We start from the raw sequence: 18,680 nt of genomic DNA, 5'->3' as shown, positions 1-18,680 counted from the left end.
CCCTGACAGAAGAGTGATATAGAAGAGCTTATATTCTGGCTATCAGCCAGCCCTACACTGTTGGAATTTCCCCTTCAAACCATCTTCTTCTCTTTCTTTTTTCTGGAATCACTGCTTTTCCACTCAGCAAGCCTACAAAAACTGTTTCCTGACCTTCCCTGTCTCTGAGAGGAACTGATCTGCTCTTCCTGTTAATGAGTATAGTGGAGGTTGCTCTGTCAGTTCTGAAGTCCTCCAAGACACACACCTTTATACCCCACCACATTTAGGTTTTTCTGACTAATGAAAATGCTAGCAGAGTGTACTGATTCCCTTTGGCTGATCCTATGACTTTTTGCTTAAATCTGAGCTTTATTTTTCATACCTTCTAGATTTCTATGTGTAGATAATAATTACTTGCTTTCAAAGGCATACTATAAGGGATGAAATCTTGAGAGTGTTCTTTTTGTCACACACTTCCTGCTTCTTAGGCCAGGTCTGCAGCTGCTTTGAGAACTTAGAGACTAAAATGCACATGGCATCTCTCAGTAAAAATATTGGCTTTTTAATTAAAGTCTCTTAAAAACCAGTGTTTTGTTACAACAATATCCTTTTATTTTTGTCCTCAGTTGGCCGTGTACACAAATGGCAAATAGATTACTGAGATTTGTATTTCGTATGCATTGCAAGCAGATGGATATTAAAGCATCTGAGACTCATCTGAAATCAAAGATTTTTTTATTTGAAGGTGTTTGATCTCAGTTACAGAGCAGTGGTTCATTGATAGAAAATGAGCACTGAAATAATTTGCCACTTGAAGGATCTGCTCTTGAAAAGAGTGATTTGGGCTTTGTGATGTGAAGGAGCACAAATATGTTTTCTTTCCTTCTTTATCTGTCTTGTGATAGGATTCTGCTGGTTCTTTTAAAACTTTTGAAACCTTCAATAAGAGAAACAATTCCAACATTTATTCCATTTGTAATCTACTGTGCAATGGACATTTCTTATCAAGTTATTGAAAAACTATTTTCAGTTCATGCAGTAAAGAAAAATGTCTTTGGTGTACCTTCCATCAGCTCCAGGAAAGAGACCACAACCGTCTGGCATTACCATGGTAAAAAATTGTATGGAGCAATTAGGAACTGAACATTACAGAAAACAGAATTAGATTGCCTCTATCCATTGTTGTGTATTACTGTTATACCCAGAATTGCATCATTCTGGAGAAATTTAGAGATATACCCTATGTTTAAAGGTTTTTCATTTACTTATCAGTCACTTCACTTGAAGATGCCTCTGTTCATGAAGTCCTTGTTGCCAGTAGAAGAGTCTTGTTGACTGATGTTTTGGATTTTCCTTTCTCTCAACAAAAATCTCTAAAAAAAAAATATATTAAGGATCCATAACATAAAAGAGAGTTGGTGAATGTATGCCATAGAAAAAATATGAAGAGCAAGACTTGACAGTGACATCCAATCTTTTTAAAAGTTAAGACTTGTTTAGCTTCTCGGTAGAAAGAATGACTAAAATAATCTATTTCATTTGAATTAAGGAAGCTGAGAATTGCTGCAGCACAGTAAGAAAAACGCTCTTGACTTCCTGGAAACTGAAAGAATTTTTTTTTTGAAGAAGTAATTGTCTCTGACATCACTAAGCTGCATAGCAAGTTTGCGAGTGGTTAGCTTGGGGTAGCAGAGGAAGCAACTTCTTCACAGATAAGCAGGCAGTGCAATGTACATGCCTAGTTATTCTCCTTTTTGGTTCAAGTTTAGCTGAGAAATTCTTTTACAGTCAGACAACACTTATCCTGCTTTCCAGAGAGAGACACATGCTGTTTCATAAGGATACGCCTGATTTTCAGAAATAACCATGTTTTTGTGGCTTAAACTCTTAGCATTTGGTGTTGCACTTCTGGGACAGGATGCTTTGGTCAAAGGTAGGTAGCAATTGATATTTCTTTCTCTTTTTTTTTATCCCTGAATATCTTCTGTAGAAGTAAAACAAATTAAAAAATTTGGAAAAAGGAGAAATAACATCTTTGTTCAGAAACAAGAATGCAACTGTGTGCAATGGTGTCAGAATCTGGATCAGACTGGCACATAAAGTACAAGACTAAAATTTCTTTCATGTGGTCATAGTTGAGCATTATAGGAGCCATTTAAATCAAAAAAATAAAAAAAAGGAAAAAGAAAAAAAAGATTTGTTGTTGTATTTCAAAAAGAATACATTCAGTTCCCTCATGTGAGTGTATTCAATATGGTCTTTGGTTTCATCTCATGATGCAGTACTGTGTTTTCTGTGTTTAAATCCCTGAAACAAAAAAAATCTTTCCATTTTAGCCAATCCCTGATCTCAGAATCTGCTTACAGTTCCTCAGATTTTTATGTTTACTTAGGTGGAGTTATGAAAAAAATCATTTTGATCTTCACAGTTGGGAAATTACTTATTTGATATTAATTTTATGAAATACAATTTATTTATGTTAGAAGATCTGCTCCCGAAACAGCCTTCAAAATTTTTTGCTATCTGATTGCCCCACTGCAGGTAAATTTGTCGCTTGACTTTAAGTTTATAAGAAAGAGTCCAAGAGGTTGATTTTGCAAGACACACTAGATACGACAGATAATGTGGGTAGAAAGAAAAACAATTAATTTTGGGATAATTTATTTAAGAAAAAAATGGATCTATCTTTAAGAAAAATATTTTCTTGAAACAATCATACAGCATTCTACATATAAGTGATGTGGCTTCCATCAGTGGAGCTGGTTAATATAATTTGGAATAGTTAGCAGTGTCACAAAAGCTTTTCTCTAAAGTAATGTTCACCCTAAAAAGTGTCCTGAAACATATATTGTGAAATGGCTGAAAAGTATATGCAGGGCTGAAACCTGTTTTCACATACTTTGAATTTATGCATGCTTCAATCATCATGTCACTATAGTAACTCCAGTTTTATACTGATGTGTACAAGATATCATCTGCCTTTCTCTGATAACCAGCAAAGGGCATTTGAAGCCTAAGCATTAGTTCTCTTGTCCTTTTGTCTTTCAAAGTTTCTGAAGACAGGCAGCACCAAATAAATTTGCTTGCTAGCTGTTAGATATAAGAAAATGAGTCAGTGCCGTAATGTAAAGAACAAAATTTCTTGCTTTTCCCATTTTAATTTTTTTAAAATAATTTTAAATCTACTGTCCTACTTTCCATTTTGTAACTCTTTCTAAAACTTCCCATTGCTCTCTTTTTTCCAATAAAGGCAGCTTACTGTCTGCTTACCCAGCCACCTTCACAGTCAGTCAGTGTATTCTCTAATAGAGAGGACTGGAAGACAGAGGAATAGCAGTATTTTATTTCAAGTAATGGTTATTTTCTCTGTCCACACGGAGACTGTCTGAGCAGTCTAGCTCAAGCCAGTTCCTCTCTACATACTTTCACTAAATAGAAGATCCTCAAAGAAATTCTAACTCCTCTCTAGTGTGATCAAGTCTCATGCTGCCACACACCTTGCATTCAGCATGTGGTTTGGCACAGGGATTGCTTCTCCTGTCAGGGTGGCAGCACCATTATAATTGACCTTTTCTGTGTAGATTACTCTGCCTCGTAGCTATGGGTGACTGGGCAGTCTTCTAGGGAGGGGTTTGGTAATGGAGGAGTAAAAATCAGAGAAGGTGGTGTAGGCTTTATTTTTATGGCAATTTTCAGGCACTTTTTAACAAGTGTTGTCTTTGGGACTTGTTTTGTTGTTATTATTATCAAAGAATAGATTGTACTTGCTGATTTTCAAGACCCAGTGGGAGAAATATAAATGCCTGTAAAGCATCTCTAATTTCCTGTGGTTTTTCCAAGCCACCTTTAAGAACATCAAACTACATTAAAACAAACAAAGAAGTTAGGAATATCTAGAGCCTTTTCACCATGTACAACCCCCAAATAGAGGGCATGTATCCAGGTGGTTTTCTTGGTAAGAAATAGACCAAGAAGTGGTATTTGTGGATGTACCTATATATACCAATATATGGTACCAATAAACACCAAACTTGGGTTTTGATCTGTCCTTGTAAACATCTGTTCTTCTGAAACATCCCATGAAATTCTTCAGTGTTTTGTGCACTATTTGTTAGTCTTTCATCTATCTGCATACCTTGACTAAAATCTTTAGTTGCCAGATTTGTGCTTCTTAAAATCTTCAGTGTGAGTAACATAACATTTTCTGATATTTAGGCTGACTTACCAATCAATAGGGTTATTCCAGCACACCTGATACAGTGCATCAATGACTACTTACGTAAAAAATGCCACCTAAGTAACTCCCAAAAATCTGAATAAAGAAACCCCTAAACCGGAAAAACACAACCTCCCCAACTCTAACACCTTGCCATTTCTCCTCTCCACCTGCACTGCCCCCTCCCCACCCACCCGCCAAAAAAAAAAACCCCAAACCAAACAACAAACGCTGAACAAAAAAGAAACAGAATAAAACTTTTCCTTCACTTTAGAAAAAGGAAAAATAAATGCTTGCAGGACAAGAGGTTTTTTTTTTTCCATTAGATCACTAATTCAGGTTCCTTCCCCCCCCATCCACAAACATTAGCAATTTGACAGTTTTCAAAAGCCTTCACCCACTTCTGAGCCACTTCCTTTATTTCAGGAAACTAAATAATTGCTCGGTAGTTTTGGGTGTGTCTTTTTTATTTTCCAAGTTAAAAGCACCAAGCTTCTGCTGGCAGATGAAATCTGGGACCATGCAGTCTCCATACCCAAATGCTGTGGAGATTTCTAGCTGGAAGTATTATATTACCTTGCACAGACATCAGCACCCACATAGCTCACCCTCTTTTCACTTTCTGTGGAAAGCTTTTCACAGGTTGGTCGATTGCTTTGGGAAGAGTGTGGCAGACTTAATTTTTTAGTAGTAGAACTTAGTAATATTGGCTCAATTTATGTGTAGGATAAAGAATAAGGGGAATTTGCCTGGAAGATAGGTATTAAGGTAGAAGAAAGTAAAGTGAAGTGAAGGCTAGAGCACTGCCTCTGATATTTTCCTCCTGCTGATTCCCCACTGCTGTTTTTTTTAGGGATTTTTTTTTTTTTTCTGATGTACATCCTCTGGACTTCTGCACTTGGGGACCTGCTTGATAATTTGTAACAAATTACCTGCTTTTCACATCTTGCACAGTTCCAGAGCTTTATTAAAAATCCAACTGAGCCAGAGAGTTTGTGTATACACAGAGATGCTGGGAGTCCTGCTCACTCCCTGGGCTGGCCAGGCACCAGGCCACTTCTAAACTGGAAGCTGATGAGTTTCATTATGGTGTTGTACCTAAGCCACCAGCAGAATACACATTAATCACAGTGCAGGAGCACTCTAGTATAGCTGTGTGGTTTCTGGACTACAATTAGCTAATGGTTTGAGCCCCATGTGTAATTTTCATTACACATTCACCTAGATCTGTACCAACATAATGAGCATATGGCTGGGTTACTTGTGGGGTATATTGGTTATGACTGCAAGAGACATCTGATTCTGGAGTAATGGGTCTGTGGAAAACACAATTGCTCATCATTCTGAAATAATTTATGTCAGTATATTGACATACTGAGAACAGTTTTATGGTATAGACTTAAAGCTGCAAAACTGCCCTGCAGAGATCAGTTCTAAAGAAAATCCAGCTCCTGGTGGCATGGTATATTGGAAGCACTTTCTTTTAGTTTTAGCAAATCAACAGTGAGTGGGTTAGAAACATTGCAGATACAATGAGATAAGGCAGAAGGAGGAGGGAAGGAAAAAGGATGAAGTGACTTTTCAAAATATTCCTAGTATCAGAAATCAAACTTTGTTTTTCTGAGTCCTGTGATCTATCTGCAGAGCTGCCTGCCTGGGAGAGTGTGTGTGCTCACTGGACAGGTGGGTGCTCTTCCCACTGAAACTGTGAATGCATTGGATACAGTGTATGAAAATGATCCTGTTTTCTTTTGCTGTGCAGATGCATAGTGGTATGGACTGTGCCATGCTGGGAGCAAGGAAAGGAGAATAGCAGGCCATGGAAGTGTTCTGTCCTCTGTTTACATTATTGATCTAGTTTTAAGAGTTAATATTCATAAGCATACATCTGGCCCAGCAGAAAGGCAGAACAAGATGACCCTTGCAAGTTAAGCAGTGGACTCTCTGCTGTCGTGGCTTGACTCCTCTTCATATTCATTCAGCTACCTGATTTAGAGATAGCTCCAGTGTCTCTGCATTACCCTGTGTTTTACAGCACAGACTTGCCTTGAGTCTTCCCAATGTCATTTCCCTTTGTTTGGGTGGCTGTGGTGGGGAGCTCAGGGCAGGGATGGGCTGCAGAGGTGGCACCTGAAAAAGCAGAGGAACAAGAGGCAGCACAGGGAGGCATTGTGTGCTGTGTAAGGCTTGATAGCATGACTTCAGCTCCTTGTAGCTGGGAGTGAACTTCTTTCAGACCCTGGAAAAAACACATACTTTACAGGAATGAAAGAGGGTAGGTAGGGCTGGACTGGATGTCTGTACTCTGCTCAGGAGGGATGTGCCCTTTGAGCTGGCTGCTGGTGCCCTAACTACAAGGCCTGCCTGGGGGAAATGATTGTCCCTGAGCTGTGTTGCTTTCTGCATCATTTGGAGATGTTTTGTTCATATTCATTCATCTTTAATTGCATATAGATAGAAATCAAGCAGACATTTCTTTCAGGCAAACTTATGATGTACAGAGCACCCAAACACTTTTTTGGGGGGAATAGCTGACTCTCTTCAAAGCTCACTTCAGGCACTGAAGCACTTTTGTGCAAAAGATGTTAAAGATTTTTCAAGCAGCAAAACTCTGATTTCCTTCTGTAAATATCAAGATTAAGGTAATGGGTCTAGTTGTAAAAGCTGTTTTATTCCCTGCAATTTCAGTGTTCTCTCAGACCGTATGTCCTGAGGTGTTTCCAGGCTATCAATACACTTGCAAACAGATCTTGTTCACTGGTGTTTTAGTAGCTGTTAAAGCATTTTATCTATTTCCAGGCCTATTTCCCTTTCAAGTAAAGCAGTTTGGGGCCTTCAGTTCCAGGATTTTAGAAACTAACTGTGCGTGCTTCAGTGCCAGTTTACATTATCCATAGCACTGTGCAGCTAACAGGATCCTCTTCTTTTCTTTTCTTTTATACCACTACTTTGCAGTACTGTTCTTCCAGTTATTCCCTCTGTGTCAGTGCCTCCTTGGCTAGGCTGCTTGCTTAGGTTTCTATTCTATAGTTTCAAAGACTTCTCTTACAATATGTCTGTTCTCCATTCATAATCCCACCACCCTACCCAAAGCTCCAGAGGTATCTTTTGTTGTGCACGAATGACTTTTTTTGTTGTCACAAAAATGTGGACTCCATGGAGCAGTATTTTTAATTGCCTTTTGAAAGAAATTCTTTCCCTGACAAAAAGAGAAAAAAATCAAACTAGTTGTCTTATGGCAAAATGAAACCATACAAAGAAGCTTTCTGTTCAACATATAAGGAAATAACAGTTTGTTGAATGAAGCATATACCTCATTTATGAGCTGAAAGATTTTAGACTCATGGAAATTTAGTACAATGCAGAACTTCAGCTGAGATGGTACCAAAACATATGGCTAGTAAAACCTCTCCAGGTAATCATATGCATGGCAGAAGTCATAAATGAAATATTTAAGATAGTATTAGACCCTAAGTTGTTTCTGGATGTTTGTGAGTTAAGAAGACGTATGTAGGTGGAAGAAAGGGTAAGATAAATGGCAGAACATTGTCAGGCTTCTAGAATAAGATCTAGGAGACAGAAGTCAGCTGAAGTTTAGGCTGTCTCAAAAAATCATGATGTGAAGTGTTAGGTCATTTTCATTTCTCCAGATCTCAGTTTTGTCATCTGCTAAGTTGAAGGTAGAAGCATTTACTCTGTGGCAAAAAAGATAGGGTCATAATTCCTTAAATATTTTGAGCAGTGCTTGTCTCTTGCAACCTGTAAACTACCACAAATCTAATATGAAGAAACTAGTTGTGGATTAGGGTACTTTGAATAGTGTGTCCGAGCAATGAAAACAAAAAAGTATGAAAAAGTTACTTGTTCATGAATTTCTACCTTATTCTCAGTCCTAAAGCACAGTCGTTGTCAATGGGAGCCAATGCTTCTGTGCTAAGAACAAACTATACTGTACTTACCTCCAGTAAATCTGAAGTTCTCCAAAACATCCCTGTGTCAACTGTATTCTCCATTCTAATTGTTTTTGGGTGAAATAACTGAATTTGGTCAATGAGACACAAGAACAGGACTGACAGCTTTTTACTTCTAGTGTCTGCAGATGAGATGAGATACTAAGATGTGCTAAGTGGACCATAGCTGCAAAAAGCTTCATGTTACAAAGCATTCTCCACACTTAAATAAATAGTGAGCCTGTCTAGTACATTAGGTGTTTTAAAAGTCTCAGTGGTAGCATTTATAAATGTAAACCAACTGTTTTAGAGAAATACAGGCCAAGCTGGCTGTCAGCACATGATTGAAAATGATGTGCTTGCATAATTGAAGGGAAAATGTTGCTAATGTTCAGTTAATCTTCTTGAGATAGACCTCCAGTGTCTAGGGTGAATGCAGATTCACATGCATGTGTACCTTAGAGAAACAGTTTGGTTTTGGTGGGTCCTGGATAGAGTATCTGGAGGATTTTTAAATTCATATCTCTCTATCTTGGAAAAAATTATATTAAAATGAAAAATATATTTTTTCAAGCAGGTAATTTTTTTTATTGGTCCCTGATGTCAATGAGAGATTTTTGCTCTGAGTCTCATGTAAGAAACACACAAGTTCCCCCATCACCAAATAATGTGTGTGAATGTGCATGCCTGTGCCATGTACCTGTGTATGGGTGGAAATACAACATTTCTGACACTTGAGACTGCCCAATAAGCACATGAAAATACTTGGCCTTGTTTGCAATTTAATTAAAGCTTCTGTGCTCAACTGTGCTGCCTCTACAGAACTGAAAGACTTTGCTACATCCTCCACACACCTGCAGTCTATCGTGAAGGGTGGCTGAGGTTTGAGGGAAAGATGTCAAACAGCAGTGAGAAATACGCATGAGTACCACTCAGTAGAATTTCTGATTTTACTGTCCTAGTTTGCTAATCAAATGACTTAGAAATGTGTTTCTGAAAGCTGCCCCATACACACACTGTCACTTAGAAAACAAAGGAGTAATACAGCTAAACCCACTGCCAACTTACATGCTAAGAGTCCAGAAGGTTTTCAGTGGAATGGTGCTGAATACAGAGGCAGATCAAGAAAATCTGATATTTATAAAGAGTATTTTATGCTTGATATTAGTAGATCGTGGTTTTTGTAATGCACAGAGGTAGAAATTTCATAAAATACAGTGATGTTTGACCTGAATTTAGCACTTGATACTTCTCTGAAGGTTGGCCAGATTGGCCATGAGGATTTTGAGGTGATCAGATAAGTTTTAATCTCTAGTAAGACAGTGTTTTTAGAAATATACTGTGTATGGAAATCTCACCTACAGGTGCCTTTTGAGTCAACACAGGATGTAATAAGTTCATTAGAAATCACAGAAGAATTCAGGGGAAAGAGTCCCACAAAAATTTCAAGATTTGGGGATCAGATTATTCCAAAAGCTAATAAAAAAGTGACAGCTGCATTTGTTTTGCTGCTGTGATAAATATTGGGGTTAAGGACCCACTAAGATGCAGCTTTACACCACCCTGAACAAACAGACAAGTGTTTGGTGCAGCAGCTGGTTTAAGTTTTTGTGTTAAAGTTGGGAAGAGAGACATTTAAAAAAGCGGAAGTGATTCTGCTCCAGAAATGTCAACAAGTGTGTCCTCATTGCAGCAGTGGGCCTTAAATGGCAAGGGAAGGATTGCTTGCAAACCACAGCTTCTAAAAACCACTCTTCATTGAGCAATGAAGACATTTTAATAATACAGAGCATGTCAAATATGCCATTTTCATCTGTTTGCTCTGCAGCTGATGCTCCCTGTTTCTCTTTGTAACAAAACTGCTGCTCACCTCAGTGGAAAGTCTGAAGAGACTTTCATGTGTCTTACAGGATTTATTTTGTCTTTGTTGTTTTTTAAGGTGTTTTGTTGAATTTTCTTTGGCTTTATATTAGAACAGGGAAATCAAGTCCATTTTTTTCTTTTTTCTTCCTTTTTTCTTTTCTTCCCTAAACATACTGGAGGTCTTAATACTCAAGGCTCCACTTTCCTGTTTTAGCTACCCTGAGAGACCTGTTTGAAGGACACATCCCCAGTTTTGACTGGAAGCTCCAAAACACTCGAGAACTCTTTTTTCATAGAAGAAAAAAAATCAAATCTGTTCTTTTCAGAAGATCTTTATGTGTTTGCCCCTGCAATGATGTGATAACTTGCAGTTTGAAAGTCTGAAAACCACTCTTATTTTATCTGGTTTGAACTATAGCATTTATTTTTATATCCTTAATCAGCATCAGCACTTGTGAAAAAGTTTATATTTTCCTGAACTTTTTCTGAAGTTGTGAATTCTGGGCACTTGGAAAGTGAGTAAGGAGTGGCTGCTCTGTGTGTGACTATGGGTACAGTAGGGCTGGTGGCCACAGCCATGACCAGGATTCTTGTTGGACCAGGAGCTGTGTAACTGTAGAGTGAATATAACCTTCTCCTTGAAGGGTTTATGACCTGATTCTGTACAGCACAAATGTTTCTTAAAAAGGAATGGTATAGAGGTAAGAGCAAAGGTAGATTAGAGAAAAAGTAATTGTAGAACATGTGCCCAGCCAAAGAGTTTGCATAATCCATGATGCTACTAATTTCTTTTTCTGAGAAAGGGACATAAAGCATCTTATTTAAAGCAGGATACAACTGAATAAATTATTCCCTGGATCCAAAGTAGACTGTTTTACATGGGTCCATGTTCTGTAGGTCTCACATTGTGCTTTTAAAACTTCTTTGCAGTACAAAACTGACACACATACTCCTTGAATATAACTTAATGGTAAAACGAGTTCAAGTAAAAGCTTGCAGTGTTCCAAAACTCCTCTTTGCTATATAGATACAATAAAAAATCAAGTCACATGCAAAGACACAGTGTTCATTTGCAAGGATTATTTTCTCCAGCTGTTTAATCCTTTCATTAACATATCACATTCTCTCACCAGCGAGTGAAATATGGTAAACAAACAACAGAATGTGTAGACGAGGTGTTACAAACACCCACACGTTCACTTCCATGTGTGGGAGAGCTCATGCACTGAATTATCTCTGCAGGCAAAAATTATCTTCAGTGTACACTCTGGATATTTCTGTGCTGTACAAAAAGAACAGTCTGCAGTCACAGATTTTAAGATCTAGGTGGATGTTCAGAAATGTTAGGGAAAAGAAAAGGAAAGGAAAAAAGGAAAGGAAAGGGAAAAGGGAAAGGAAAGGAAAGGAAAAAAGAAAGAAAAGGAGAGGAAAGTGAAGGGAAAGAAAAGGAAAGGGAAAGGAAAGAACTAGGGCTTTGACCTGGCAATACAAGCTGACACTTGCCAACCTTTAGTCCCCAGACAGTATCTTTTAGAACAGCTTATGTGTATGCAATTTGATTTTAAAACAGTCATTGTGCACGGAGACAGCCACATGTCTGTGCCTTCCCAGTGTGTAATTCCATGCCAAAGTTCTGGTGATGCTGTAAAAATGAAGCAAATCAAATTTTTTCATAGCTACTCTTTTAGTATGTGAAAGAGAATTGAAGAACTAGTTCTGAAATTCTGATTTGTTGTGTATTACTATGGTGGTTTATGTTTTTTTTTAAATTTTCTTGGGTTTTGTTTGCATTTTTTTTCTTTAAATTATTTGTTTGGTTTTTTTTTAGAACACTTAGTGAGTTCAGCTAAACATTCAGTTCTTTGCAGTAGTGTGATGCCAAACCTGCCACATTCTGGCACCTCCTGACCAAGGGCAGTCAGTTGGTAGCTCTTTTTCCTACATGTTTCTGAGGATTACAGTTGTTTCTGTTGTATTTATGACCATGAGAATGACTTATATCATGTTAGTGTTGTCATTATTTTTATATTGTTTTCAGGTACTGGTATCAAAACGGACATTGTATTTCTTGATGTTATTTTTTTGACAGGGGGCTTTAAATATTGTTTCAAGATGCATTCCTGCTCTTTGCAAAAAAGGGGTGAGACATTTTAAAGTAGTTACCACATCTAAGGTAGATCACATGAATATTGGTAATGTTCATAACAATCTCCATTAGTTCCATGTGACATCAGGAGATCTTTTCAGAATGTGTGAAGTTGCATTTTGGACAAAGGGCAGTGTAATTCCATGTAATGGAGCAAAGAATTAATACGGAACTAGGAGGAAGATCCTTCTGAAAAACACTCATTTTATCTGTTTTGAGCATTTATTTTTATATCCTTTATCAGCATCAGCACTTGTGAAGTAGATGTTTGTATGGAACTTAAGTGAAAAATATTTAAAATATTTGCTGTCTTTGCTGGGGTGTAACAGATGTTTAAGGAGAAAAAAAAAAACTGATTTCTTGACAGTTTCAAGTCCTTCTAAGATGTCAAGCAAATTTTGTGTTACTGCTGTAATGCCAAGATAAGAATTAAGTAATTGGGCCATGTTAGGGTCCCTGCAGCACAAATTGATTTCAGTCAAAGTTTCTTTGTATTGACTTCTTAAGGATCTCTTGGGCTCCTAAATCCTTTTTATGCTTTGGAAATTTTGACCTTTGAAATGCCTTGTAATGGCTGATGTCACACTGATAACTTGTAGTAATAACTTCAGTCCTGATGCTGAAACAAACAGCATGCTGCTTTCCATAGTAGATCAGGGGATTTTTTTCCCAATGAAAACAGTATATAAGCACTGATGGTGCAATCACCATTTTACATTTTATTCTAAAGAGGATAAAAGCCTAATGCTTTATCTCCAGCATTTCTTCAGTAACAGCATGATGGAAGCCTTTCTCTTACCTATTTTTTTTTTCTTTATTTCTTTTTTTTTTTTTTTTTTTTTTCATTTTTAGAAGTAGCATTTGATGTCCAGTGCTCCCTGTTTGACCTCATATTTTGTGTTTGCCACCAGAACTAGTGCAGAGTTTAGCTCTGCTGACTGGTGAGCCACTACCAGATGATTTGCTTCTTGGTCCTTTGTCTCCTGTAACCATCTCCAAAGCCAGGGAAAAGCTGGACTGGGGACCCAAGGTGAAAGAAACTGTAGAATCTGATAAGATTGTAATTCTGAGCACACTTATAGTCATGGAAATTATATCCACAGTTTTCTTAGTGATCATCTCTGATTCATTTTGAGGGAAAAGCAGTAACACTCTTGAACTGATTCATCAGATAGGTAGCATCTTTGTCTCTAGATGAGTATGGAAAAATACCTGACCTTTGATGGATATTTTGATGAAAGTAGCTACACAGGCCTAAGCTGAGTTTCCAGGAAGTGTAGGCAGAATACTGTCATTCCTCCACTTATAACAAAGATTAAAGACAATTCTTAAAGGGTAGGGAGAGGACTTTTTGCTCCGAGAAGTCACTGAGAATGCCTCTTTCTCTAGAGAGTAAATGTGCAGGATGACTGCAGAGAAGAAGAAGCAAAATCTAATTAAGAAAGATAAATCCTTTTTCCAGTCAGTAAAGGATCTCATTCATAGCTTGTAATTGTTAGAGCTGCACTACTGAAATGATTACACTGCCCCTTCAGAAAATTCTTACCTGGGGAAGCTTTCAGACTATGTTTTACCCGAGAAAAAAGAGCTCATCTTTAAAATAAATATTATAAAAATTTTACTAATTTTACTTATTTAAATCTGTGCCTTTGAGAAATCAGAGCTGTCCATTAGTTTAAACTTGATCCAGCTTCAATGAGATTCTTCATAGTGAAATTAAATTACATCACAGTCAGGCTAGACACATGTGACTCAAGCTCTTAGCCACCCTACTGCCACTGTTCACAATTCCCAAACCATTAATGGGATGACAGTTCTTTAGTGTGTGGATTTATGTCTGTAAATAGAAATGCAAAAACTCTTCCTAAATACTGGAGGGCTTAGAATATATGTCTGCATTCATAAATGATTATTTCATACATATGATGAGGTTTTGAGAGAAATAATGTCACTGAGTTTCATTTTTATCTTCTAGGTGAGACAAAGAAATGTAATTTCCTTAAAACACCCATGGAACATGTGTCTTTAGTGTGACAAGTATGTATCTGCAGAAATCAGATCATGTGTTTATTTTAGCAAGTGCTGCTAAACATTAATTATTAAAAGAAATAAAAACCAAAGACACCTGTTCATCAGAGCAAATTATTTGTGTAGAGCAGATAAAAAATATTTCTGCTTCATAAATGGATTTCAGTGCACCTTCATAAATATCTTGCTGTTACACAGAGCCCAACACACTTTAGTGAAGAAGTCATAATTTTCAGGTTAAATGGTAACTGACTGAGACTGACTTCTAAAAGGTCATGTGGAAAGTCATCAAAAAATGCAGGGGAAATGAAGACAAGAAGGAACATTTTTGAATTCAAACATTTAAAGAATTTGTGACTGTTATTTCATAATGAAAGACACATATTTTGTAGCAATTCAAGCAAAAATTCATATTGAAGCAAAGCAAGAGGAGAGTGTAACATTGATTACCGTATGAAATAAATAATTCATTTCATGAATCCTGTTAGTCAGCCAGCAAAGTGGTAGGAGGCCTATGGTAACCCCTCAGGTAGCTGCAGAAATCCTGAGTTAACCTTCTGCTTAAAGTACTTGTCACCCTAGCAAAGAGGGAACACAAGAGCTTAATCTGATATTTAGCAAAGACCAATGGAAGAAGACAAGAGGGTATTAATCCCTCTTCCTGGGACAAGCTTGTTCTCAGCTTCAAAGGAAATTTCTGCCTACTTTCAGGAAGGGGTATCAAATTGAAGCACCAATAAAGGGGTTGCTTGGAACTTTGGGTAAGATAAAAGGCTGACACGTTTCAGATGTTCTGGAGCATGAGAAAGAATAAATCAAGAGCAGGGAAATAACAATTACGCGCTAGTAATTTTTCAGCAGGGGTCAGTACATTTTGCTGTATTTCATTTTATGTTCTGGAGTTACTGTTGTACTGCAGGAGGCAAATGCAAAGGAGAATTAGCATGATAATAGGTCTTAGTGAGCCAGATTTCTACAAAAGTTACCATCTACTGTCCTTGTAGAAGAAATCCAAACCCCAAATCAACACAGTTCAGCTGTGCTAGTGATGGGGGCTCCTAATCCACGTGCTAGGTCAGGGTGACACATCTGAGTCCTGGGTGGATCTGTGCACATACAATTGTGTTTCACTGGAGGTGGAAGCTGCTGCAGAGTGTTGGTTGCAGGGCTGGTGCAGTCACAGAGGCAGATGAGAAGTCTCACTACAGGAAATGTGATCATTAGGGAGACATCTGTCACAAAACTCATTGTAATGCCACATTTCAGAACAAAAAGCTCTTCAAAGCTTTTAGCTCAAAAACAAACTCAAACCCAAATCCCTATGACTTCTTCTCATGCTGAGACAGGAGATTTCACTCATAATGAGGAACGCAGGGAATGGCTGACTGTGATGCTGGGTATTTGAAGTATTGGATGTTGGATTCTTGTCTGCAGATTGATTCCATCCAGCATCTTCACAGTGCAGTTGCTGGAGAAGAAACCAGTTTGATTGCAAATAGATCCTAGCTTGGTCTCTCTTCTAATCAGCTTAATGGTACACTCACTTTTTGTGTGCCTGCTGCAGTTCTAACACCAAAAATCCTTTCTGAATTTCATTTCTTTGATGAGTCTTTGGTAGACTTAATGGTTAGATTTAGTTAGATTTAATGGTTAGATTTAATACTATTTCAGTGTCCAGTGTTCACAGTCTTACTGGTGCATTTTTAAATACTGCTTATGTTGCATTTTTTAACCTCATGATCAAACTGCTGAGCACCATCCCAGCTCATGCCTTCTTCATAGGTGAAGCCTTGCTATGAGGAAAGTAGAGGAAGTAAAAAAGATTCCTTAGAGCCTCTTAACTCTGTCTCAACTCAGACAGTAGTTGTCTGCATGCTAAAGGAAAAAAAAAAAAAAAAAGGTTACAGATTCTCCATATCTCGGGGATTCAGTTGATTCTCTGGAGACTCACAAATTGTTCATCTTCTGCAAAACCCAGTTCCTGCCACTCCCTTGGCTTACAGGCCCTAAGGCTTTTCAAGGCCACATATTGCAGGATCATCATATTGCAATATCAATAGCAAGGACACCATTGCACTATCTTTGTACTGTTAGCAGGCTAATAATTAAAATTACTTTCAATCCAGGGTAGGAACCCTTAATATCTATGATAATAAGGCACTTATAATCTATCAGGGCAACTTCATTGAAATCAACCATTTTTTCTTTTCTGTTCTCTAATTCTCATAGTTCTGTTAAGAAGACAGAATTCTGGGTGTGCTTAATTTAAAGAAACTTTATATTGATAAGAATGCTTTTCAAAAGCTTAGTAATTCAAGCTATGACTTGAAAAAATCCTTAAAAAATTGAGATACCTGTATAAGAAAGGCTTTGGATCTCTTCTGCAGGTAGTAATACAATCTAAGCTGCCTCATGCATCCTGGGCTCTCTGGTTGTACAGGGGCACATCCTGACATATGCTGCTGCTCCTCTCTCTCCTGCAGATTTACACTTCTGTCATCAAGCAACCAGAGTATGGCAGGTTTGGTACTTCCCCTTTGGTGTCTGGTGTGCTTGGTCTAGACCTGTAGTTCTCAAAGTGTTTTCAGGTTTGTTGGTACAGAGACAGTAATCCATTTCAATTGATGCATTAAGGATGAAGTCATGAAGTCTGAGGCCACTGGGATGCCTCCTCATCTCACAGTGTCCAAGCCTGTTGGACAGTGTATAATTTTTCCAGTGACTGCATTGCCCTCATTGCAGTGAGTCACCACTTTTTATTTAAATACAGACTTAGTTTAACCATATCGTGTTGTAGCTGACAGAGAATATATTCAGCTTCAAAAAAAAGCATAGGTAACAACATACAACCTCAGTGATTTGGTTTTACCTCTGTCAGTTTTAAAGTTGGTCTGAAAAATCCTTCTCTGTTTCATTTCCAGTGCTTTGGAAGTACACAGGAATCGAGTTGGGGTTCTTCTTTGTGAGAACAAGGCTCACATTCACAGTCTCAGTGCAAATACCCCTAAGTTAGACTGGAAAATGGTCAAACAAGAAAAAAAAAAGTTAATTCCCTCCGTGTCAGGCTCCCAGTACACCTCTAACGAAAGGACTCCTTGCACAGTTTAAGACCTTGGAAGAGATTTATTGTGAAGAGGTCCTATCCTATAAGTAGGTGTCTGGAGTTAGTTTTATAAAAATCTATGCACACTTGGTATTACAAAGTGAGAGTTGTAAGAATGTTACATAAATGTACTGTCTTGACAAAAAATACACTATATTCTAGGTATAATTTAAACAAAGTAAAACCTATATCTCCTCTGAAATACCCAGTGCTATTTTTGCAGAATATGAGCATCAGTGTTCTCAGGGACAAGTGTTGTTTGGAAGTTAGTTAGTTTAAAGAAAGTGTTTTAGAATGAACTGATAGAAAATATAAAAAAACAAACTGAAATCCTAGAACCTGTAAAAAAAATTATGTTAATATAACACACAAGAGAAAAAAGTCATGTTGTGAGAGTTTGTTTAGGTACTAGAGGTGTTCTTCTGAAGCTGGAAAGCCATCTGAAGTCATGCCACCATAGGTAAAATGCAAAGTCATTTTTACCAAGATGAACAAGAAATTAATTCAGGAAATAATATACACCATAATAAATTAACAAATTATTTCCAATATATAAGAAAAACTGTGAATAACTTGGTGGGTCTGCTAGATTGTTAAAAAGTTGTAGGGGCAATCGAAGAGAAGACAAAAGCCACCTTTTTACAGTTTTCATGAAGTTGGTGCCAGAGGGATTCCTGTTCAGTGTTTGAAAGCTTTTTTGAAACCAGGGTTGGGGACAGTCTGTTAGTGGTGTGGGACAGGGGACACAGCAGTGTAAAAGCACACGGTGGTTTCACCTGTGAGCAGTGGGAGCAGAAGAAATGAGACCTTTTGCCATCTTTTTTTGATGCTAGATTTTCTTTTAGGAAAGAACTCTGCATACAGCTTGTGAAATGTTGTCTTTAGACAGTAAGCCTCAGAGGTCAATGATGTGAAATTCAACCAAAATTTCTTGAAGGTATGAATTTACAATAAATATCATCAATTGCTATGATGGAGGTCAGGGTACTACAGTAATCCTCTTTTTAAAGGTGGCTCTTTGGACTTCAGAACAATGAACCTTCAGCAGTTAAAACCTACTGGAAATAGCAATAGAAGAACTATAAAATGGAAAAGCTCTTTGGTTTTACAACTGGGCAACTCAGATCATCCTAATCTAGGAGAGTCACTGGATTTTTTGTGTACAGTGCAATAGTGATGGCAGGTAAAGTATACTCTTATTTCTTAAGTAATAACTGTTTCATACTGTGATGTACCATGAGGCTTGTGTCATTGTAGTGCTTTGTAGCTAAAGAAGCAGGCTAAAAATGAAAGATGAGTTATTAGGGCAACTACACTTTCTGATAGTTTAGTTTTGCAAAGTTCTGTTCTCAAATGATGTAGGCTGAAGTGTTAATATTTTTATGCATTGCT

At 37.6% G+C, this 18,680-nt stretch overlaps 1 protein-coding gene across 1 annotated transcript in view; it reads left to right on the top strand.

Moving 5' to 3' along the window:
- Positions 1-1,655: 1,655 nt before the first annotated feature.
- The window catches only part of PTPRC (protein tyrosine phosphatase receptor type C), a 59,661-nt gene continuing 42,636 nt past the window's right edge, over positions 1,656-18,680 (top strand). Inside the window, exon 1 of the mRNA XM_071749810.1 lies at positions 1,656-1,915. Within this exon, the coding sequence (XP_071605911.1) occupies positions 1,849-1,915 (67 nt within the window). The 5' untranslated portion in view covers positions 1,656-1,848. The remainder of the gene's footprint in view (positions 1,916-18,680) is intronic.

The sequence above is a fragment of the Heliangelus exortis genome, chromosome 8, assembly GCF_036169615.1.
Source record: "Heliangelus exortis chromosome 8, bHelExo1.hap1, whole genome shotgun sequence".
NCBI classification, from domain to species: Eukaryota; Metazoa; Chordata; class Aves; order Apodiformes; family Trochilidae; genus Heliangelus; species Heliangelus exortis.
Note: the sequence above shows the minus strand (reverse complement) of the source record. Positions and strands in the feature narration are given on the sequence as shown.